At 39.7% G+C, this 25,029-nt stretch overlaps 2 protein-coding genes and 1 long non-coding RNA gene across 11 annotated transcripts in view; all 3 read right to left on the bottom strand.

The window, feature by feature from the left end:
- LOC119481208 (serine/threonine-protein kinase pim-1-like) overlaps nt 1-25,029 on the bottom strand; it is a 1,020,488-nt gene that overhangs the window by 729,655 nt on the left and 265,804 nt on the right. The gene's annotated exons all lie outside the window — the stretch shown is intronic.
- The window catches only part of LOC119481207 (serine/threonine-protein phosphatase 2B catalytic subunit alpha isoform), an 81,569-nt gene continuing 57,306 nt past the window's right edge, over nt 767-25,029 (bottom strand). Inside the window, exons 9-16 of one of the 7 annotated variants that reach the window (XM_037757950.1) lie at nt 17,339-17,464; nt 16,589-16,660; nt 14,329-14,355; nt 13,233-13,317; nt 11,443-11,540; nt 10,906-10,914; nt 7,669-7,698; nt 767-2,709 (exon numbers count right to left, since the gene is read on the bottom strand). In XM_037757950.1, coding sequence (XP_037613878.1) covers nt 2,507-2,709; nt 7,669-7,698; nt 10,906-10,914; nt 11,443-11,540; nt 13,233-13,317; nt 14,329-14,355; nt 16,589-16,660; nt 17,339-17,464 — 650 coding nt within the window. In that variant the 3' untranslated portion in view covers nt 767-2,506. The remainder of the gene's footprint in view (nt 2,710-7,668; nt 7,699-10,905; nt 10,915-11,442; nt 11,541-13,232; nt 13,318-14,328; nt 14,356-16,588; nt 16,661-17,338; nt 17,465-25,029) is intronic. The other 6 variants (XM_037757954.1, XM_037757952.1, XM_037757953.1 and 3 more) reach the window with 6 other exon arrangements.
- On the bottom strand, nt 5,443-7,662 carry LOC119481226. The gene is made up of 2 exons (XR_005205139.1): nt 5,855-7,662; nt 5,443-5,633 (listed from the first exon to the last, which is right to left on the bottom strand). It is a non-coding gene; the product is annotated as an uncharacterized LOC119481226 (long non-coding RNA).

Genomic DNA, 25,029 nt, shown 5'->3' with positions numbered 1-25,029 from the left:
TGAGAGTTACAGAAATCACTTGATTGCAGTGATTGCCTCAAAAGGTTGTGCAACAAAATATTAAGTTAATGTTACCGTCATTTTTGTCTAGGCCAGTTTCATTAGTTTGTTTTTTTAAATGATTCTGCTGAACCATAATTCAAAAACAATATCTGATTTTCATTAGTTAATTTTCAGTGAATTTCTATTTATTATTACTTTTGTCAGTTTCAAGTTATTTCAGTGACCATTGTTGGTTTTTCTCTCTTTAACGGAACGTTACCAACAACTTTGCCTACATCTGTAACTGTTTTTTATTCCACAACCAGTTTCAGTTGTTTTACTATTGGCTCACAAGCCTTGTAAGAAGTGGGAACCGAATGTCAGATATCTTCTACAGGGATAAGCAAAAACATTCATTTTGGACCCGCCAACATTTTTTAAATGATTAATTCAGAATCATAATTTTTTTCAGGAAAAGACATACTTTTTTCCGGCTCCTTTTTAAAGGCTCTGTAGTTGTATTATTTATTTTTAAAAATATTTGTCTACATAAAAATGTTTTTAATAAGAGCTTTAAAGCTCTTTTCCAGGCATCTATCCCCCTCTTGACCTCTGAGGTGTGAATGAATTATTGTGACTCTATTGTGACTGTGGTTTCCTCGCAGGTTTGAATTACGGGTTGAATGCGAGTGCGTTTCCTGTAATCTTGTTGGAAAACAAAAACCATCACGTAACTCTACAACGCAGCTTTATGCACTTGTGATGCAAAAAACGCCCAAAGGACTATGTGTATTATGTACTTTATTTTATTTTACATGGTTGCATATTCATTGGTGGAGGACTGTAGGACAGCCGGAGTCACACACACACACACACACACACACACACACACACACACACACTCACTCACACACACGCACACACGCACACACACATACATACATACATACATACAGGAGAAGCGGGTTCATTTCAAGTTGAAATTCATGCACATTTTTATTGAACAGTTATATAAAATACTTTTCATAGTTGCAAGTGCATGCCTCATCTGCCAACAGTTTTGAAGTTAAATTACAAAAGCAAGGCTTCATGTCGTGTAGTGAATTACTTGGGCACTTAAGCAGTTCTTAAAAAAGATCGAAGTTATTTTTTTTTTTCGTTTCATCTTAAAGTATTGAGCAGTATCAAACCTGTAACTGATATACAAAGCAGAGTTCCAAATAATAATAATAATAATAGTAATAATAATAATAATCAAATTACACTTTCTGTGGCACATTTACAAAACAGAACAAAACTGATTTACCTGTTATATGACACAAACAGCGAATCATGCATTTTTGAGTTACACATGTAACCACACACCTCACAAGAATTGTCAAACATGCTTAATTGGACTGTGTGCACTTACAAGCGCAGGTTAAAAATATGATTTCTCATCCATCGTAGATAATTAAATGCTTCAATTACAAAAGAAGTTGAAGGCATAGAGCATCATGGTGTTAATTGAAAGTATGCAGGTATACGTTTCCAGTATATGTTCACTAAAGCGCAGTATATTTCAAAACAGGCCTCCACAGCCAAGGTATTCGGATTTTCTATTTCCATTGTTTGATTTTTATAAAACATGCATAGGCAGACACTTTTATGTTTATTGTATTCTTTTTTTTTACACAATATAGGTTCTCTATTTTTACTTTGTTCGCAATACTTAAAAAGAGATAAAATTAACACTCAATTCCAGCAAGCCACGATAAATCTACCCCCCCCACCCCTTTCCAAAAGAGACAAAAAATAAACATATTTGCAAATGATAGATAGGTAAAATGTAAATTCCAGTTATGAAACTCAAGAAAATAGGTATTCATTACCGAGTTATTTAGCCATTATACAGAAAAATCAGGTCAAAGCACACACCAAAAGAACCTGAGGTAAGCATAATATGTACAAAACCATAAAACGTTCCATTATTTGGCATTTCGACAACATTGCAACATTCTTTTTAAGACTGCCTAATTAATTTCAGAGCTATTTTATAAGAGTAGCAAAACAAAAAAAAAGTTATCAATAAATAGTCCTTATTTAGTTTGTACACCCTTATATGTTAAAAACATTATCTCATGTTCTGTCCTTTTTAGTGCTGTATTTCTGTAAACGTACAATAGTTAGTAAGAAGTTACACGACTGGGGTCTTTCAAGAAATAAAAGAAAATAAATCGCCTCAAAGATCTCTCTGTATCCCTCTCTTTCTCTTTGACATACTGCAGTGTGGTGGAGAATCAAGCACAATAAAGGCCTGACCGTTCAGAAATGTGACCTGGCAATAACTTAGCAGATTTGACTATGAACTAATATTTTGAAGGCATATCCAAAGACTAGAAAGTAAGATGTCCCCCCAGTGTGAGCCATAGATGCCTCCCACCTCCACACTCCCCCTCCTTTTTCACTCCTTCACCCCCTTCTCTGCAGTGGCGGGCCGTGGTGAGGCAGCTCCGTCGGCCGAAGTGGCGCCCGCTGTTGGCCTTCACTGGATGTTGCTGCCGCTGCTGGTGCTCCCTTTGGCGTCCGTGCCGTTGGTCTCCGAAGACAGGGCCTTGTTGAGGGAGTTGAGGCTGGCGTCGGAGGGCAAGCCGTCTCGCCGCGGCGGCATCCTCTCGTTGATGCGATCCAGGCCCTTCGCCTCCGCGAAGCTGGTGATCTTGTGCTGGGGCGAGAAGCCTTTGATGGCTGTTGAGATGCGAGAAAAAGGGAAAAAATGGGGGAGAAATCAGGAGCGGTTTTAGAGGGGAGAGATGAAATGATTAAAAAAGGAATGGGGTCACACTTGCTCACATTCACCCACACATCACCAGATTTGTCTTATCTTTGGTTTGGTCTCGGTTCATGGAATTGTTGTAACAAAAAAAAACTTGTTCAACTGAGAAAACGACAACATACAGACGGCATCTGAGGAGCTGTTGGCTAATTCAACTGCAAGTCATCCATGAAAAATGAGTAAATGAAGGGCTTGTTAACACTAATCATCACCTATGACCTTACTTTAAAGGAATAGTTTGTCATTTTGGAAAATATGCTTTTTCACTTGCTTAGGTAGAGATGAATTTACCTTGCATGGCAGCTGGCTTCTCACGATGTCACAAGATCGCGCGAGAATCGCAGGATCACATGTGACACGAAAATTCATCTTGTCAGGCTTCAAGTAATGCGTTTGTGGTCAGCGAACCAGAGCACGGACCAATCGACGTCCTGTGCGGAGCAACTGGCAGCTACGGGCGTCGTTTAGGTGTGTGTGAAGTGGCATAGAGAGGCGACGGTTTGTTCAAAACAACAATGGCGGCACCTGAAGAGATTAGCGTAGATGCTGCAATAGCATCAGTTCTATCAGAAGTGGAGAGTATTTCTTCATTGAAAAAAGAGCAAAGAACGGCACTGAAAGGCTTTTCTCGATGGAAAAGATGTTTTCGCTCTTCTCCTGACTGGCTTCGGCAACAGTTTGATTGACAGATGATTCATCCAATCGCCTGCCAAGTATTTTTTGAAAGTGCCTGCCCTTTTCCAAACAGTTTCTAATGACTGCTTCTCAGATTGTTCATTGTAACAAAACCATCTGGCAGGTCAGGTTACAGTTGAATGAGAAGAAGGTACCAAAATCTGCCTATTAAACATGTTAAATTATGTCTGTTTAATCTGTACAAAAAACAAAAGTGTAAGAAAAGGTGTGACATTATGTGGAATTTAATGTGGCAGGGCGCAGTAGCAAGTCAATTTAACACTTCTCTGGAAGTTAGCCAAGCTTAGCTAACTGTAGCCTTATACTGAACGGAAAGATAAGAGAGGTATCGATCTTCTCATCTAACTCAAGGAAGTAAATAAGTATATTTCCCAAAATGTTTACTAATCCTTCAACTGGACATACAGTATGTATGATGCAACACAAATGTGTACTATTCATAAGGCTGAACTGAATCTTCAACCATTGATATAATTATTTAAATGCGTTTTATGAACAACAGCATGTATCGTACAGCATATTTACATATTCATCATTTTGAATGTTTAGTGGTTTAATAACAGATGAACAATTAATATAAAAAAGGATATAACTCATTTTTATGAAATGACAACACATTAACACCATTTATCAAAGTTTCAAAATGATATATAACTGCACAGACAAAAAGGATTGAATAATCCTTCTAAATCTATAGAGGGTGCTCCTGGAATCAGGGTCAACAGGTTTTCACTGTGCCATCAATCCGTGCTTTAAATCTGTGGAAAGACTTCCGACCATCTAATGGCCATCTTGTACTGCTATTTTGTAAATTTTAAACATTGTATGCACACTAAAATATGGCTAATACTAAAGAATATCTTGACTCGGGCACATCCCAGAACACCTGAGGACCCGAAACATCCAGATCGCCCCGTCACGTCACAGATTAAAAAACGACAAAAAAGGGAAGAAGGAGAATGATCAAAGAGACAAAAAAGAACAAAGGGGAGGGAAATAAACACTAGAGTGGAGCCCACTGAGACATTCACTTCCACAAAATAGAACCACGTTGAGACTGAGCTCACGTACAAAGACACTACAGAGGTACTTGGGGTGCTAACCACTTGTTTAGTCTGCTTGGAGCATGCAGCAATTAAAGGGTTCACTGGAGGTTATGAGGGGTGGAGGTCACAATATGATTTAGACTGGAGTTAAATAAAGAACAAGATTCAATTGAACTGAATAATGGAAGTAGAGAAAACACTATGAAAATACCACTGAGATGAATAAAAACCAGGCTGATAGAGATACATCTAACTATGAAGCGTGGAATCTCTGTCTGTCTGTGTGTCCTTTGGATATCTCCAGAACCGCTCATCCGATCTACTTCACACTTGACGGGTGTATTGCTGGGGAACCGAGGGAGTGCTTTTTCAAATTTGGTGCAATTTGGACACGCGAATAAACAAGTGAATGGCGCTCTGTTTCAGAGTTTCAGGGCTCTGCAGACTGAGACGAGCATGTTGTCAGCAGCGGGAAGACTCTGCCATTGAAACTGAAATTGTGTACGTTTTACCGCCAGCAAAATACCCTCGCTAATTAAATCCATGCTCTACTTTATAACCGCAGTGGTTATGTCAAAGCAAGCGACTAATACGCCTATTTGGACTCTGCTAAGTGTATTTCACCTATGTTGCAGCCAGCACTACTTGCGTGACTTGGTTGTGTTTTTCCCCCGTGAGTAAGACTGTATTTTCCTGCTGTAAAACTTGATACTAACTTATAACACTAATAATGTTACAGCCAGCAGAATACCCTCGCTAATTAAATCTATGCTCTACTTTATAGCTGTTTTGGTTATGTCTGAGCAAGCAACTAATACGCCTATTTGGAAATGAATACCTCCGCTAGGTGTATTTCACCTATGTTGCAGCCAGCACTACTTGCATAACTTGGCTGTGTTTTTCCCCCCCGTGAGTAAGACTGTATTTCCCCGCTGTAAGACTTGATACTAACTTATAACACTAATAACGTTACCGCCAACAAAATACCCTCGCTAATTAAATCCATGCTCTACTTTATAACCGCAGTGGTTATGTCAAAGCAAGCGACTAATACACCTATTTGGAAATTAATACCTCCGCTAAGTGTATTTCACCTACTGTATGTTGCAGCCAGCACTATTTGAGCAACTTGGTTGTGTTTTTCCCCAGTGAGTAAGACTGTATTTCCCCGCTGTAAGACTTGATACTAACTTATAACACTAATAACGTTACCGCCAACAAAATACCCTCGCTAATTAAATCTATGCTCTACTTTATAACCGCAGTGGTTATGTCAAAGCAAGCGACTAATACGGCTATTTGGAAATTATTTCACCGTGTGTTGTCTTTGTCTTGTGAACCAGAGTGTATTTCACCAGAGTTTCTGACCGTGAGTAGCCGTGACTTGGGTGTGTGACGCAACTATGTCCTGTCAAGTGTATTGCTCAAGACCCAAGGAAGTGTAGTGTCAAGTGTGAAGTTGTTTGTATGAGCGGTTCTCGAGGAAGCTGCAAGCAGCAATAACACAGGCCAAGTATTCCGCCCTTTCTCAACGGGCATGTTTTGAAAGGGCACTGCACTAGTACTGATACACACTTGTCAACTCAACACTGTTTTATTCAATTCAATGGGATTTATAAGTATTGCCTTATTACTCCAATATTCAGCTTGATCGAGTTTCATTTCAGCCCGTTATAACGCCAAAAAGTTGAAATTTTGTTACTTCCACCTTTCATAAAGACTGGGGGTCTTAATGGTAATAACAACTATGATTGCAAAGATGACGACCCTTTACTAGAATGAGGGGGGGGGGGGGGTGAGAGGGAGGCATCATTTTTAGACAACAACGTGGGGAGCTTGGAGAGGGGCATGATGGGTAGCGTAGTTGTGTTGCTGCATAGCACAGGTCAGACACAGGTTATTAGCAGCTCACAGGAAAGAACACGACACAGCAAGGGCCACAGAGGATCCACATGGAGAGAGAAGCAGAGAAGTGTCTCGACACTACAATGGACTGTCCTCTATGGGGCTAAAAAGAGGAAGTACTGGACAATTCCAACGTAAATAGCAGCCGGCAAAACTACTATTTAGCTCGCAGTTGAGGTTGTTCTTGCGCCAAAGGCGATGTAAATAAATATTACTTTGAAGGGAGAATCCAATTTGGATTTTCCAAGCCTCCTGTGGAGCGTTTGTCTCTATCAATTCAGATAAAGAAAACTGTAGTATTATGGTATTAATACAACAGCAACAACAATGCACAACTGCTTCAGTTGTTTCAAAGGGGAAATACCATTAGAAGCTTTCATAGCAAGACTTCACTGTATTGCGTGAGGGCAGAGCAGGGAGGTAGACTATCTTAACCACGGTATAATTACCATGTTGAGTGATTTAAATGAAGTACTTGTTTGTTTAAGGAACTCCCTCTCTCTGGGCAACCTTTATACAGCTTTAGCTTAGAGAACATGTAACCTTTTTACACAACTTTATTAACATATTTTACAAAAATCTGTTGATTCCTTCTGTGTCTGCATTCTACACCACATTAGGGTTGTGTACTCCTAGACAAGATCTACCAAACACTGTGGTGGTCTAGCTCTACTGGACACAATATGCCGGTCCAGCCGGTGCCTCTGGTATCTGGAAAAAGCTCATTACAGCTGCCAGATGACCTTATGATGCCCATTTATTTACACCTCCCACATTATGTGAGTGTTAATGTGCACTTCATCAAGTGAAACCTCTATCCTGAACCTGGATGGTCTGATAATCTCCAATGAAAGATGTATAAATATTTAAACTTCTGAGATGAAAAGCCTATATGTATACAGTCCTGAAAGCTAATTTTTTTTGCGGTTAACTAAGAATAACCTGCAAATGTCCATGAAACATTACATGTGTTTGCTTTGCACTCACTCAAATTTAAAAAAAAAATCTGTGCTATGAAATCCATTCCCCTTTAAAACATCGTGTGACCACAGGATTTCCTAATTTGACTTACTTCTTTTTTCTCCGTTAACACTATGCCACATTTTGTTAGCCCAAACACCCAACACACTCTATTCAAGCACCAGCGAGATGAATGAAAACCCAGCGGAGCCCCCTGTCTATTGCCATGAAAAGCAACAGAAGAGGGCAGCCGGACCCATTTACCTTCGTCAGCCTCAATAGCTTCAATAGTAGCTGAAGAGAAGAAGAGGGGGGTTGCAAAACGAATGAGAGAAGTGAGCAGAGGAGTTCATTTTGTCCTAGGAACAAGTCAATGAGCAGCAAAGACAGCCAATGCCGACAACAGAGGTTAAAGTCATCTCCACATTTTTATGACAAAAGGACACATGGATGTTAGCAAAAGTGGGGGGGGGGAAAGGAGGAAGGGATGAGCCTTAGCTTTTTGATGAGTTCCAGATCTGTAAAAAGGGAAGGTGACACATGTTTGTGGCAGCGAACGACCTCATGGAGAGGATTGCGTCTTTGAGGTACAAGTACTGACAAACGAGTCGATGTGGTGAGAGAAAAAAAATGAATACTGCGGGGACGAACACTGATAGCAAATACAACACGTTAAAGCTGTAAGTATATTAGTTCTTTACTGTTACGCACACACAGAGAAGGGAGAGCTGAAATAGGATGAATGGAAAACAGGAATACGGTTTAAGTGCATGTGTGATTGTGGGGTTTTTATGGCTTCATTGTTAATGTAAAATCGAAGCGCCGTAAAACACATGAAGCAGCGTTACTGTGGTGTTGTGTGCGACATGAAGCAGCATCTGGAACTGCAGGATTAGCATCTTTTGATATGAAATATCAAAAATGCTGGCTTACTTTTGTGAAGTGCGAGGGGAGAAAAAGAAACCTTTGGTGTTCTAACCACTTACCAAGTTCACACAGTCGTCCTTGAGCTCATAAATTCACAGTACAAGTGTGTAAATCAGCTTTACACAAAGACACGGATGAGGAAGAAGGTGACAGCAAAGTAACGGCTATACAGTACTGAAGACTACAGGACATACTACCATGAGGATGAAATTACAAAAAAGGCACGAGAGCAACAGACTGTAAACAGAATGGTTGATGGGAGTCAACATTACAGTAGAAGCACACTGGCGTCTGCTTATAAAGGAGGGGAGCAATGTGATTCTACCAATGTTGCAACAGGAATCTCTGAACATCACTCTACCTTCACGGGGGTTCTCTTTAGTGTCAGCTGCTTCCAAATGGCTTAGAAACAAACACTATCAAAGTTCCATAATCCTCTATGTTAATCCTTAGGACCACCATTGTTATGCAGGTCATCAGCAGAAACACAAAGTGTGTTTATGTAAAATCTAAAAGTACAGTTAATGTTGGGCTAAAAGCCGTATATTAAATATGGTATTTGTGTCTACTACACATTTTTCATTGGATATGCTGCATTCTATGAATTTAGAGTTAGTGTTTAGTGTTTAGTAGCTTTGTTTATTACTTAATGTACATCTGAATGTAAAAAGTAGTCCTGTCTGTTCAGCCTAAATCAGTACGGCTGACATAAAGGAGGAGAGCAACGGAGGACCACAAGTGTCATGGAAATAGTTATAAAGCATTCCATAAATTAATAACTAATTGTACAATAACAAATATGTGTTAATACATTTGTTTATAAATCAATTTATTAATCTTTGATTTAATAGACTATACTACAAAGTAAGTCATTATATGATGTTTTAATTGGAAATAAAAAGAGGAATTATAAAAATAATTTACAAATGAAATATTAATCCATCAAGATATATGACTAATCAAATTGATTAGCTAATAGGGAAAGGAAATTGCCCTTTTAAATACCTGATCAAAATCTGTATTCTTAATTCAATTTGTGAATGCAGTTATTTTTGTTTCTCTTTTTAAACTGCATTTTCATATATATTTTTAAATGCAATTATTAATTAATTAATGTATCTTTAAATGATGTACTCATGTGTTTTAATGTCTTTTTAAATTATGTACAATAACAAATAAGTGTTAATACATTTGTTTACAAATCAATTTATTAATCTATAAATAAATGACAAAGTAAATCATTACTTGATACTTTTATGGGAAATAAAATGAGAAATTATAAATATTGTTATTGCACATTAAAATATCAAATAATTATATAATTTGTAGTTTAGTCTATTTATTCATGATTAATACATTTATTTGTAAAAAAAATGATTAATGGCTGTTTTGTATTGTACAATTAGTTATTAATTAATGAAATGCTTTATTACTATTTACGTGACACTTGTGGTCCTCCATAGAGAGCATCCCATCCTCCCTAATTGAGACACGCAGAATTGCCAACTTTGTCCAGATGTTATCTCGTTCCAATTTGGTTGCTTCTCCTCCCACCGGAGGTCACAAATCAAAACAACAATGCAATTTAAAAATGAGCCCAGTTCACAATCTGTGCTCTGTGTGTAGTTTCTGTTTCTTTTACTTGATTTGTGGAAAACATCGTTCCATCTGCTACCTGCATCTTCCATAATCATGCGGATGTCATGTGTTAAAGCTGAAACTGAGTGCTATTGTTCTTTAAAGTCAAACAATGGGAGTTTTGGAATAAAAAAATGACACGTTCGTTCATGTTAGAAAAGAAAAGTTGAATTCATATGCAATAAAACACCTGTGCTCAATTCCATTAAGTTAGGGGATTTTGCTGCTATAGCCTCACTTGGTCTGCTAATGTTAGCTAACTTTACATGACTTATTATTCTAGTGTATGCTATACTAAAACATAGTTTAGCTTTTTAGCTTTTAGCATTATCACATTTTTGCTACTTGTTTCCACAGTGGTCGCTGTTCTGCAAATGTTACATACGCAAAGTAAAGAGGTTCCTATCCTTACAAAGATAAGATATTTTGCTTTTTAAAGTAAAAACTATGTAATATTTCTTTGTGCAACGTATTTATGCATGCATTTAGGAAAGTGCTAGCTGATGTGCGAGAACCTGTGAGAGGAGAGGGAAGTTGTCTGGATTTCTGCTTTATTTTGTAAAGGAAAGGCAGACAGCAGCTATCCCCCTTTCATTCACAGTTGCTTGTGTCAATTCCAATTCATCCTTTGAATCACAGCGAGTCCCGCGTCTATCCCGACGGAGCACTGCTGGGATCCGCAACTAACAAAAAAGCGCTCAAATTTGGACAATAAAGTGACCATTTCTGTCAGGAGTCCCAGGGTAAATTTGAAGTGTCTGTAAAGGCGTTTTTTCCAGAAAGCCTTTACTTCCTCGCTGCAGCAGCTTGTCAAACTCATTTAGGGAGTGTTTGGAATTCAACATAAGAGGGTGGACTGAACGCTAAACTTGTCTCACAAAAAAAAAAGAAGAAGAAAAAAATAACACAACAGAATACTTGCACAACCGATTATACCTGCAGTTTCTAGAAAGAAAGGAGAAAGAAAAAGATACAGGTAATATTTGAGATAAAACCAGTGGAATACAGAAAGAGACGGGGGACGGGGAGACAGGGTATTAATGCGAGACATCGGAAGGGAGACACATTAGAGAAGACAAAGGGACAAAGAAAATCCTGAATGTATCCGGCATTGTTCGGGAAGAGTTGACTATCTATAGGAAATGTAACTTGATATTCTATCGTCGTTTATCCAGGAAAAAGGCTATGTAGAGCAGCTGTTAGAAGTATTTAACTAAAACATGCAGTATAGAAAGGACAGTGAAGCTGCCAGAAACATTTAACTACACTTACAGTATTACTTTGAGGCAGCAATTTCAAATTCCTGGACCATCACTGAGGGAAAAGGGAAGGAGTCTGCATATACAGTATGCCCTAAACACTGAGCTAGCACTTTATTCAGGGTACTGCTGCGTAAGGGGAATTTATGTGTGTGTGAGAATCCGTTCTGGGGGCCAAAGCTGGGGGTCTCGGGGTACTTGGTGACAGTCTTACCATTCTGCAGCTTTTCTTTGCCACCGGACAGCACTCCGCTTGGTAGCATGCCTGTTGGGGTCAGTCCCTTCAGCGTCAGCACGCTCTCACTCTCCTCTCTGAAATATCAACACGGAAATATATACATTATTTGCTACAGTAAGTATTACTACCTTGAGGATTATTTTATTTTGTTTTGGATAATCTATTGTAATATCGACTAAATAACTAAATAATGTCAGACATAATTTAAGCTTGTAGAACAAACTCAGGTACACTAAAACTATTATTTTTTTAGGCTACTTGGGAGCAGTGGAACAAGCTGAAAACACATCATTGACCTGTCATCACCTTTTAATTTTGATATTGCAAACTTGTTAACAAACAGTTGCTTTTTTTTTTACACATCCAACAGACATGTGGCAACTAGGGATGCCCCCTCTTAGTTAATTAGTCGACTAATCGGTCGTTTTGGTCTTAGTTGTCTAAGATTTTATGCTTCTTTTCATGCTGAATGACTTATTTCCAAGAAACTTCTGAGCACATCTGTGGTAAACACACGATTTAAAGTGGTGCATTTGAATCATTCTTTGTGGAGAAACTCAGTTTTACAGATCTGTCAATTGAATCAACTAATCGATTAGTCGACAGTGTTAGTCGACAAACTTCTTTAGTCGAGGGCAGCCCTAGTTAAAACATTAACATTCATTTAAAGTTGTGTTTCCAGCCACTTTAAGAATGCAAGTCCAATATTCGTGCTCCTTTTAGCTCTCCACCAACACTTGAGAGCAATACAAACAGTAGCTCTTTAGCAGCTAAATGCTCCACTATGTTCACAAGCTGGTTGCTAACTTTGTCTGTCTGTTGTTTGGTGCTGGACAAGTTGTGTAAAGAGGAGTTTAATAGAGCCTGCTTGGTTGAAGACAGAAGCGAGACTCAACCAATTCAGTAAAGTTGTGGGCTGTAAAGGCCTTTACACAACGGGGGCGTGACGAATCAACAACTTGAAAATGCAAAATTTATATAGCATATATTTTGCATCGAAATTATTCATACCGGCGATGTAAATTTGCAACAGTTGCAACAGTTTTTCAATGAAAGGTTTGAATAGATTTGCGCAGGCAGAGGCCAAAACCAGGATCCTATTGACCCAGAGCAGCGTCTGGCAGTCGGTCTTTGTTGTACAGCCTAAACTACTGTAAGCTATTTTAGTTTACTTTTAGCCAAATGCTCTGAGTGAATTTGCCTCTGGTGAACAGTTACGCAGTGTATATGTCTAGACTTTTATTGTGAAAGGTCAGAACGGAAGAGTGAATGTGGTCTGTGCTGCCTTTGTCGAGGCTGAAAGGAGTAATAAAGTTTGCGGTCTTGGTTCTGCACAACGTGATTGGTTGATTGATCTTTATTCGCAGTGTGAAAGCTCAGAAAAATCAACCTTCTTGTGAAAAAAAGTCTAATTTTTGAGGAGAAATATTCACATTGTGTGTGAAATTACTCATGACAAAAACAACAATTCGAAAAATTTAGTGATGTGCGAATTAATTGCACAAAAAAAAAAGTCCAGTTGTGAAATAGCCTTAAAACAAAAACAATGAGCTGAAAGACGCTAAAACGATCCGTAGAGCTGAGGGTTATAATCCTCTGTGGGTTCGTCGCAACAAAAGACACTGTTCACATTAAACATGACTTATTGTTCATACAACAATATTGATTAATGCAGCTTTAATTCAATCTCTTGTAATGTAGTAGTATCAAAGCTAACAGGACAATAGTAGAACATAAAAGACAAAAGGGAGCTCATGTTTGCATACCTGAGAACAGAAAATACCCTGGCCATCTTGCCAATGGCACGGATCTTGTTGCGGATGACTTCCTTACGGGCAGAAGCTGTGGCACCTGGAGGAGTCAGAGGTCAGACACAGTCATGCAAACTGTGACTCATGTATACTAAACCATGTCCTGTGGAAGTGTAATATAGACCTCATTGTCTGTGTCCTGTGATATTTAGTAAATGTGCTAAGACAGAGCGGGTCTTTTTGGACTATTAGTTTTAACTAGAAGTGCATCAGAGGAACACGATACAAACACAGTGTGGTTATTGAACCCCTCAACACATCACAACAACTGAGTATTTCTCAGCATTCGGTGCACTCATGCTGCCTGTCTGTATTGTTCCACTAGCGGTGTTCAATTGAAGTCTCTTCAACCCCTACATACTATTTCCCCCAGGTAGTACTTGTACTACTAAACCTTGTTACATCATCTGTAAAACGGCCTGGTCCAAACATGGCTTTTCAGCATGTTCGATGAGCACACACACTATATGAATTTTTCCTGTGCTGTGTTTTGGTTGCAAACAGGAATTTTCCTGGACTGGAAAACAAAACTTTGTTTAAAGAGACCTTTTTTTTTTTTGCACAATAACAGTTTCAAGGCCCCTGGGAGCCAGCTTGGAAAAAATGCATGGAGTATGAAGGATGGAAATGAAGCTGATGTGCGGTGAAAGGCTGGGTAAAGGAAAGAGCTGACAGTCTGATGTCTAGTTTAAGACTCTTCCTCTCGTCGTCTGTTGAATAAACAAACCATAATAACTTTAAAATACACTTCTCCACGGGATTTATCTCCCGTAGCAGCGCTGCTTATGTTAACGTGTACAGCAAATACTTAAGCGAATGAGAATGACCTTCCTGGAAATCATTTTTTATGTGTCAGATTTGGCTATAGCAGAAGCAGGAGCATGTAACTGTAACATTACTGACACATCGAGATCAACAGAAACACTCAGTAGTAGTGTTAGAAGGTGCTTTAAACAGTGCCGTTAGTTGACAGACTACTAAAACGCAGAGAGCAAGCACTGCATAAAAGTCTATCTACCTCTGCACACACCATTACGGCTAATGTCTGTACCTTTTTTGGGGGGATATATTAGCTGTCCTTCTCATGAAACACCCCCAGAAGAGTAGACAAGAGAAAAAGGACAGAGAGATCAGTGGATGGCTGTAGAATGAAAAGAGGAGGTGGCGGAGAGGGGTGCAGACGGCGAAATAAGAGGCAAGAAAAGCACCGAGAGTGTAAAGAAAAGCGATGCCTTGAACACAAAACTCTGGAAAACATAGAAAAGAGAAATTAGATGAGGTAAACCAAGGTAGTGACGACATCACAGCATGAGAGAGAGAGAGAGAGAGAGAGAGAGAGAGAGAGAGAGAGAGAGAGAGAGAGAGAGAGAGAGAGAGAAAAGAGGAGGAGAATGCAAAAGAAATGTGTGAAAACGTGAGGTCATCAACATAATGGTAACTGGAAACCATGGAAACAATAGCAGATAAAGAGCAGTGCAACAAAAGGATTATACGGGCACAGAAAAAAAGGACATGAGTGAGAAAGACAACATAGTGAACATAAACAAAATATGTGAGAGTGGAAGTGGCTAGAAAAACTGAAAGAAATGAGCTTAAAGAGGAAACAGTGAAAAGTGAAAGTGAGGACGAGGAAATGTGAAATAAAGTGGATCAACTAAAAGCACTGAGTGAATGAGTTGGTGGAACATAATGATTATAATAATATATAATAATAATTATTATTTGAGGGACTGTTCAGTGTGTGAGTTGTGCCACCGTCCAAATCTATGGAAGCCTATTACTGCCACGCTAGAAAAAGACAAACGGATCAGTATCACATTATAACTTGAAAGTTTATTGTTATAACAATATATTGTGACATACAAACTTATCATGTTATAACAAGGAACTAAAATATATATAACAAGAAAGGTTTCCTGTTATAATGTGATATTTTTGTATGTCATAATAAAATAATAAAAATATCTTGGTATGTGAAAAACATCTTGCTACAACAAACTTTTCACATTCTAACAAGATATTTTTGCGATATTAAGACATACAAACTTATCACGCTATAACAAGAAACTATTCTTGTTATAACAATATATTATTTATCTTGTTATAACGTGAAATGTTTCACGTTATAACAATATAAACAGTATACAAGAATAGTTTCTTGTTATAATGTGATAAGATTGTATGTCTTAATAATGTGAACATATCTGGTTCTAACATTAAATGTTTTATGTACAACAAGATGAATTGTATATTGTTATAACAAAAAAAGTTACTTGTTATAACGTAATCATTTTGTATGTCGTAATAATGTTAATATATCTTGTTAGAACATGAAAAATTCTTGTTATAACGTGAAAAAAATCTCGTCATAACAATAAGCTTTTCACCTAATAACATGATGCTAATTGTTTTTTCTGTTTCTGGCGTGGCACCAATAAGCTGCCGTACAAATCAATCTAATTATCTTTTTTTTTTTTTAACTTTTTCATATACTGCTTATTTATATTCCCTGATTATTAATTAGCCAATCATATGAGCTTAAATTCAATCAACTGAAGGAACAGGTTGCATTTATATGTTTTAAAAAGTTTAAATGTGGTTGAAACCTGGTGATATCCTGACTTTATGGCCCTTGGTGGTGTTTACAGAGTCAGACTGTGTGCATCAGTAAACACAAAGAGAGAGGAGGAGGGTGGAGGACTGCTGAGATCATTTCCTGTTTGGCAGTAAGAGGTGGGGCTGGCATGAGGGAAACTGGCCATCTCATTGTAGATAAGCTGTGACCCGGGGTCAAACAGATGACTCGATACTGCCACTATTATATATGATTACATAAAGCGTGAATACTGTCTGACTAACTGTGCTGTTTGAACCCAAGAGGACGTGCACCACAGAGCGATCTAGGACAACAAAACATTTCCAATAATTGTATTTACGGCATTCAAACATTTTTAAGGCCTTAAATTTAGATTTTTCTTTGAAGACTCTCTAAGGCTTCGCCCTGTGTATCTAAAGGAAGTATTTTCAAGCCGCTGAAGGCAATACAAGAATGGTTTATTGATTCGACTGAGTCAAGTGTCAAATAGCTTCTGGATTGTCTCTTTGCTGGGGAGTATGTTGAAGAATGTTTTAAAAAATGAAACCCATTTTAACCGAATGGTCTGAAAATTGGGCAGAGTAGCCGCGTGTATGTGCAAAAACACAAGGATTGTTTATGAGGTTTTGAATGAGTGTGTGTCTGGTACTCCTATTAGCAGAGGACTCCCTCTAGTGGAGCAAAGGCAAACTGTAGTGAGAACTGCTGTGCTTACCGTCCAGCTCCTCGTCAGTCGTCAGCTCATCATTGGAGCAGATGCTCAATACGTTCACTAGCATCTCAGTCACTGTGAAGAAATGAGTAAAAACATATATTTTACAACATGGCACCTATTTTTTTTAACATATCTCTGCATGTATTCCACCTGGTAAGTGTGTCTGAAGGTATCCAGCTAGGACAAGTCTAGTTAGCCGGACAAAGATTCACCCTGGTGACCCCTCTCTGCACACCCAGTGAGCAGTGTCCACCAGTGACATTGCAACATTGTTAGGAACGGCCCTGTGCGGAAGGGTCATACCCAAAATAGGCTTCCTGGAGTGAGTGCATCGGTCGTAGTTATGTGTGATTCATTGACACAGAAGTGTCACAGATATGACTGTGGGGTGCCCTAAAAAAACAAACGCCTGAAACAATCTTCGAAGCAGTAAGAGAATGCAAACTTTTGCTCATGTTTGGCCATTTTTTAAACTTTCAATGACTTGCACTTTTTGCTGATTTGCAGGATTTAGCGTTGCATGTTTCTGGCTCGTAAAGCATGTGTAGTGCGTGTTGTATTTATGAACTGTAATTGGCTATACTGCTTCATTTCTTGAGGCAGGGCCATTTTCATTACTGACTCGGGGAAACTAAATGTGCATTACAACTTGATGGTGTAAACAACATTTGGCAAAAACTGCTCGTACTCAATGTTCTCATTATATCACATCGAGAGCGTACTGAGAATCTACTGTATGTGTGTGCTCACCCTTCTCCCCGACGAAGGGCAGGGACCAGGTGAAAACGTCCATGAAGTTGGGCAGCCAGTAAGGGTGAGGTGAGCAGTTGAACTGTCGGATGTTCATCACGTTGTTCTCGTACTTCAGCACTGCCGCTGCGGAGGGGAAGAAAAGACGAGGACAGGCGGTTGTTAAAATATGTCCAAATGTGTAAGGTGTGTATCGAAGGTTGTGATTATTGTAACATCTATGTGACATCTATCTTTTCCTCTTCTAAAGTCTCAGATAGCACAAACACAGCAAGTCTGAAATCAATACTTGACTCCATACTTCAACAGACCAAGAGAAAGCATCGGATCTGATTAAGGTCCAGGTCCATTACCAGCCTCCATCCTGTTCCCAACCACCACTTAGAAATACTGTGTGGTCTCAGCAGCTTCACATGCCGAGGTACAGTACATATCCCTCTGTCGGACTGTCCAACATGCTATTAGCCCGGAGAGGGTTACCCACAAAGTACTCAGCCTTAAAGTACCGAGAAACAGGGATGGTTGTTGGAGAATATCACCATCTGAGGAGCCAGCACATTAAATGGAAATAAATACTTTAGTTTACTAAACTGGCTTTTTGTATATTCATGCGGTCCGTTAAGTTATTCCCCGACGGGCTGAAGCATTTCTTCTTCAATTATTAAATAGAATAACACATTTGAGTTTAATGTGAAAAGTTCCTGGCTGTTTTTGTTGTTTACCTTGCCTGGTTAATGATTCATTAGCTGCAGGTGCTGTGCAGACTTGTGACTAAACAAAATCACCACTTGCTACGGAGCTCCATTTGGCTAAAAAACAATCGAGAAAAGTGTAAAAAAAAACAAAAAAACACTCTCATCAACACCAAGACTGAGCTGAAGCCTGGATGCAACTCAACATTTTGTCAGATGCTGTCAATCAACCTCTGTGTGATGAGAGTGAATAAAAGGATCCAGTACAAAACTACCTATTCAAATTCTAAGGTGATGTATTAACATCAGCGTTTGTCAATCTCTCACTCTGACAGAAGGACTAATAAATCCACTGTATTGCAGGTTGAGACGTGTAAATCCAGGCTCTAAAACTGCATCCAAATGAAGGTAACCAGGGTTTTTGAAAAAAAAAAAAAAAAATCAATCCCCCTTTTCCCCGCTCTGGAGCATTTCCTCTGCGTATTGATTACCGCCCCCAGTTGCTGAAGCATGTCTGTCATTCACAGGATTGGACACGAATAACAGCACAGAAACACATGGCTCAGCATTTGGGCTCTATAGGCGGAGCACTTTTCATTAGTTAACAGAAAACCATCAATTCCTGGTGGTGGTGGTGGTGGGGGAGGTGGGGCGAGAGAGTAGCCAGCAGAGACAGGAAGCTAAGGTAATGATCATAATAACAATAAACACTGTGTGATGATCATTTTCCAGGCAATATGTGCTGCATCAGTTCAATAATTTATATGACTAAGTTTGCTTTAAAGGTGCTATTGAAGACATTCAGCCACTAGATGTCGCACTCTCCCTCCCTGTTTCATTGTATTCACTTCACAACAAGTGGTTGCACAACCTGCATATTTTATAGTCGAGTGGAGTGACACTAAGACACGTGATACCAACATTGTTATACAATTGTCTCACAAGCCTAGTTAAAAGTGGGAACCAAACATCAGATATCTTCCACAGATATAAACAAAACATTTTGGACCCGCCAACATTTTTCAAATGATTAATTCACTATCATAATATTCGCTACTTTTATTTGTCACCTTTTTAAAAGCTCTGTAGATGTATTTTTTTTATTATTATTCGTCTACATAAAATTGTTATCAAGAAGACATTTAAAGAAATAGTTCAATAGTTGGGAAGTGCTAGAAGATTAGAATAGTTACATGAGTAGATCAATCTTTTCATCTAATTCGGAGTAAGAAACCAAATGAGTGGATTTCCCGAAATGTCAACCTTTAAAACAAATTATTTTTGGTAATTTTAATTATGTTTATTTTTTTTCTACAAAGTAAAATTAATTCTATCAGAACAATTAAAAAGATGCTACAATCATAAAAACAAATCTAAACATAGTGGCTTTAAATTATTAGTATTAAGTATTAGATTATTATATTAATCATGTGACAGTGGAGACTCCAGTGGGTGTGGTTCGGTTGGTGTTCACAGTGAGGGTGTAGAAAGGGAAGCAGAATAAAAGCAGCAAAAAGCTAATTAAGCCGTGTGTTGTTGTGTGATTAATTCCAGCCTGCTGACAGGATGCATATAAAGTATTTCTCCGTGTGCTGTATTTAGTATATATTTACAGAAATCCTTATCATAATCACACGCCGACATAAAAAACACTGACCACAGGGTGCTCCGCGTGACCTCACCCGTGATTAAGCCACGGTGTGAACGTGGGCGCCGAGGAAAACATGCCCAACATAAATATACCCGTGCTGTATATAGAGAACCCGGCCTCTTACATACACAAGGCCAGTCTGGTGGCCCAGATCTGGGGGTAAGCGGACACCGTGGCTGGGTCACCGTGGGGGACTTTCCTGCCTCGGCCTGTCTCTCCGGTTCGGGAATAGCAAGTCATCAAACCTGGCATCCCAAGCAGCTATAACCTCGGTGGCAACGCAAATGGGGTCAGAAAACATCCTGCTAGGGCTGGGGCTTGCCTCAGTGTGTGTGTGTGTGTGTGTGTGGAATCAATGAGGCATGGTAATGCATATAGTGCAGTAACTATGCAATCAAAGTGGTCCCTTAAGTACTGCAGAGCATTATATTCCACAGCCGTCACCTCTTTATCCCACTCTGATACACACATCCTCCAGCACAAACAGAACAATCTCCTGCAGGGGGGAACATCCACATACTGTATCATTATTGTACCGTTATTCTCGATATCAGCGAAATACTACGCAGTTCAATCAGAAAAAGCAGAGCGCTGACACACTCAGATGGGTGCCGTGGGTGTTTTATACATGTGCGTGCATGAAAGCAGTCGCACGCGTGGGCAGGCCTTGCATAAACATCACATACTGCATAAACATGGTCGAGGCACTTGATTGAATGCAGCCATGGACGCCCGGAGGGAAAAAAGGCAGAGCGGGGGAGAAGGTCAGCTCCCCTGTTGTCCCCTCCTTCAAAACTCGATTCCCTTTAAAGGAACAGACACACCCGACAACCTCCCCCGTGCAAAACAAACACAAGCTGTGGGTACGAGCAGGTCAAGAAAGCCCACGCTCTTTTTTTTTTTGTATATCGCATTAGACATGCAGATAAGGGTGACAGGAGCAACACTTTGCCGCTGCCCCATTATCAGAACACGCTTTACAACAATTATATGCAAAGTTGTGTCTCATCCAGCAGGAGGGCACTGCCTTTGAGGTGACCAGCTGTGGTTAACACTGCATGACATCCACTAGATGTCTCTGCTGCTCCGGAGGTGGTTCGCAGGTTTAGCTGAGGCCAAGCCTGCTGCCACGGTAACACAGATATTGCGAGGCGACACCCGCTCATTAATTATTCATAAGGGAGTGCCTTGACTCGGTTTCCCCGGTAACGAGGCCTGTTAAATCTGTGTTGAGATGAGGGGGAGATTCCCACCGTCCTGCCCTGACGCTTAATGCTGACTGCAGATCTGTCTCTCCGAGGCCTCTCGTATCAAGTTCCACTGGATTAGTATTCCAGGCCAAACCGTTTTAGACCTTCTCGGTCCATTACAGTCAGTGCTCTACTTCCATTTGATGTCAGACACGTGGACGGTAGGGCTGAATGTAGATCATGTACAGTCGAACAATGCATGAATAGTTTCTAATTCATTTTCAGTTAATAAATCAATGAGACCATTTACAGTAGCACAGAAAAGTGTGGCTCCCATGTACAGTTGGCACTAATGACTAGCTGACAACAGGTAATTTATTATTCGAAATCATTTTGGTTTGAAAGTAAAAAATCTTAACTAAAAGGTCCACTTATTAGCTTTTGCTTTCAATTGCAACCCAATGTCTTCCTCAGTGGATGGAGGAAGCTTTTGATTTCAAAATACTTTGTTTGAAAATAAAGGTATCTCGAATGTTGTTTTTGATTTCAAAATCATGATGTTTGAAAAAAAAACTAACATCTGAACTCAAGGTCCACTTAATATCTTTTTCTGGAGCTTTCAACCGCATATAATGGTCTTCTTCAGTGGTTGAAGGAAGCTTTGATTTAAAAATATTTTAGTTTGAGAATAAAGATATCTTAAAGGTTGTTTTGATTTCAAAATTATGATGGTTTAAAAAAACAACAACATCTGAACTCAATGTCCACTTACTCTCTTTTTCTTGAGCTTTCAACCACATGTTATGTTCTTCTTCAGTGGATGAAGGAAGCTTTTAATTTGAAAATATTTTAGTTTGAAAACAAAGATATCTTAAAGGTTGTTTTGATTTCAAGATTATGATGGTTTGAAAAAACAAAAACATCTAAACTCAATGTAAACTTAGTATCTTTTTCTTGAGCTTTCAACCACATCTCATGGTCTTCTTCAGTGGATGAAGGAAGCTTTTAATTTCTAAACATTTTAGTTTGAAAATAAAGATATCTTGAAGGTTGTTTTTTTATTACAAAAATATGATGGCGTGAAAAAAACATCTGAACTCAAGGTCCACATTATAGTATTTTTCTGGAGCTTTTAATTGCATGTAATGGTCTTCTTCAGTGAACGAAGGAAGCTTTAAATTTCAAAATATTTTAGTTTAAAAATAAAGATATCTTTAAAGTTGTTTTTGATTTCAAAATGATGATGGTTTAAAAAAAAAAATTGAACTCAAGGTCCACTTACTATCTTTTTCTGGAACTTTCAACAGCATCTCATGGTCTTCTTTAGTGGACGAAGGAAGCTTTTAATCTGAAAATATTTTGGTTTTAAAACAAAGATTTCTTGAAGGTTGATTTTTTTATTATTACAAAATTATGATGGTTTGAAAAGAACAACATCTGAACTCAAGGTCTACTTAATATCTTTTCCAGAGCATTCAATGGCATCTCGTGGTCTTCTTCAGTGGACAGAGTTGTCATGGATATAGCTCAATATAAAGTAAGTTAGTTAAGTTTTTGTACTCAAATATATGATGAGAATGGGAACAATGGTTCTAACCAATAGGCACACCTGGAATCAGAATTGATCAAATCTCAACAATACCCATACCTGGGTATAAATTATAATATACTTTAATGAGTTTTAGATCCCACTTGGTATCGAACAAAAAGAGGTTGTCCTTCATAACATTATGTTTTTCATTTTTCTTGTTTGATGCAGCATGTTTACAGGAAACTGAAGGGAAGCCCAGTAATGACCAGAGTGATAACAGATGGGTGGGCATCTGAAGCCAGGGATACTCTTCTCGCTGGCACTCATTACGCGGGGGGAAAAATGAATTCCCTGCTGCGCTGGCGTCATCGCTGCCCTAGCTTCCATCCTTCTATTTATTCCAGTGGTCGGGGCCAGGAGCCAATCATACCACTCCACTTCCTTTCTCTTTAAATCACCCATCTCTGCTACCTACCAATCAGCACATGACCGCAGGCAGGAAACGGTGTAAAATGCGAACGCTGTCCAGTTTGACCGGTGAGTGAACCAGAGTGATGCCCTCGCCTCCTTCTCTTGGCGACAGCACATTCCTGTTTTGTTTTTTTCAATTCAAGTTTCCACTCCATCACTCCATTCCTGTTTCCACCTCATCGTCTAACCGAGAGGAACGAGACATTTATTTAGTTATATAAGGTCTAACAGGTGTGAGATGGATCTAACCCAATCAATCCTTCACTGTCTCGGGGCCGAGAAAAAAAAATTAAAATAAGCATCAACAGCGTTGGCAACATCCCTGTCGTTTACCTTTCATTCCATCCAAGCGCCATAACCATTAGAATTCAGTTGTTGGCTTTCGGGACCAGTCAATAATGATGCAGCAGAAAACATTCCATTAATACAAAACCGCAAGCAATCTCCGAAGTGTGCAACTGCCAACTACACCCCCCCCTCCCTCCTCTCCCTCTCTCCACTGCAGTCACTTCAGGACACAAAGCTCAAACAGTGAAAACTGCTAAATCACTGCTGCTGTGTTTTCATTTAACGCAGCTCCCCTGCCAGCTCGGGGGTGCAGTGTGCAGGGGTCAGAGCTGCGATGGGCAGCCGGTCAGCGCCTGACGCTTACTGCAAAGCCAACAGTTTGACTTGAGTGAAGAAGGAGGGATGGGGAGGGATTGGGGATGGCATTTATAGAATCACATCCTGAGCATCATTCATGTGTTCATGACTCAGCTGCAAGTCCAATTTACTTCTGCTGGTTTCTCCTCACTTGTTTGTGGTGCCTCATAGATATCCTCCGCCACCGCCGCTGCCTCCTCCTCTCTGACGAGAATGGCCTCATTGGTTAATCGGGCCGACTCCCGGCGCTATATCGATGGGACCTGCTGATGCCTCCTCCCTCCCCTTTCAAGATTTATGTGCCCGCTCGATTGGCCATCAATCACGGGACATGCTCAGTGGGCTCCCAGCGCCGGCAAGAAGCTAAGAGCAGACCAATTCATTACAGAGGCTTTGGTTCCACCAGTGAACCCCACCCACATGACTGATTAGAAGAGCATCAACAGGACTGATGGGGCTGTATTGGCTAGCTGTGCTTGTGTTCCATGGCATTGTGCAACTGCGGGGGGAAAATACATCAAGCAGATGATTGATAAAGTGAATTGGGAACCCGAGTAATTACATAACCACAACTTGTTGAAGTTTAAGGAGCTTTAACATGAAATCTCTGGCCAGACCTTTAGCTTGAGGGATGTTTATTTGCAAGGGAGTTGCTCCTTTTCTGGGCTTTGTCTTTTTAAGCCACTTCAGGACAATGTGTGATAAGTGTGTCTCATTTTAAAGCGGTGGATGATGAGAGAAATAAAGAACATGTAGTCCTGCCAGGTTAGATGTACACATCTGCGCTGCCTAAATGAGGTCTAAAAACAAACAGAGTAATCTTTCCGATAACCGCTCGTGCTCTGCGAGGCATTTTTATCAACTGAAGGTCAGCCTAAGAACAGACCGAATCATTTTTTGACTGTTCCATATTGAGCTCGAGAGGTTGCAAATGATTTGCCAGGCAATTGGGTGCCAAAACTAAAAAAAAAAAAAAAAACATGCGCTTGACATCACTTTGTTTGTTTGTTTGTATTTTGTTGTGTCGACTGTGAGCCCTCGGAAGATTAGTTGGCATGGAACAAATGGGGTCCTAATAATAAACAAGGATCCAGACAGGCAAACTGCCACAGTTTCTTGACTATCCTTACTGTGCAGGGAAGGAGGCACAGAGGCAGCTCACGGGGGAAAAAGAGTAAACAAATGCGACCTAATCTCCGATCAAAGAAACACACCTGCAAATGGGCCAAAAAGGGAAAACAGAAAAGGACAACCCTCGCTCCCTTGTGTAATAACCTCCGACCGGCAGCACTGCAGCATAAAGCTCAGTTATGGCATTCCATCACGAGAGGAATTGCGGAACAGCGCGCACCATCACTCTTTCCTTCCCATTTCCATTTCCTGTGGTGTGCCCACCGCCGCCTCCATCCAAACATGCCCCCACAGCCAAAGTAATATACTGTCTGTTCTCCAGGGAAAAGTGCTGACTCACAGCACAAAGGCAAGCCTATCTTGCTGCGTGGGCACCGCAG

This window comes from Sebastes umbrosus, chromosome 22, assembly GCF_015220745.1.
Source record: "Sebastes umbrosus isolate fSebUmb1 chromosome 22, fSebUmb1.pri, whole genome shotgun sequence".
Lineage (NCBI taxonomy): Eukaryota > Metazoa > Chordata > Actinopteri > Perciformes > Sebastidae > Sebastes > Sebastes umbrosus.
Note: the sequence above shows the minus strand (reverse complement) of the source record. Positions and strands in the feature narration are given on the sequence as shown.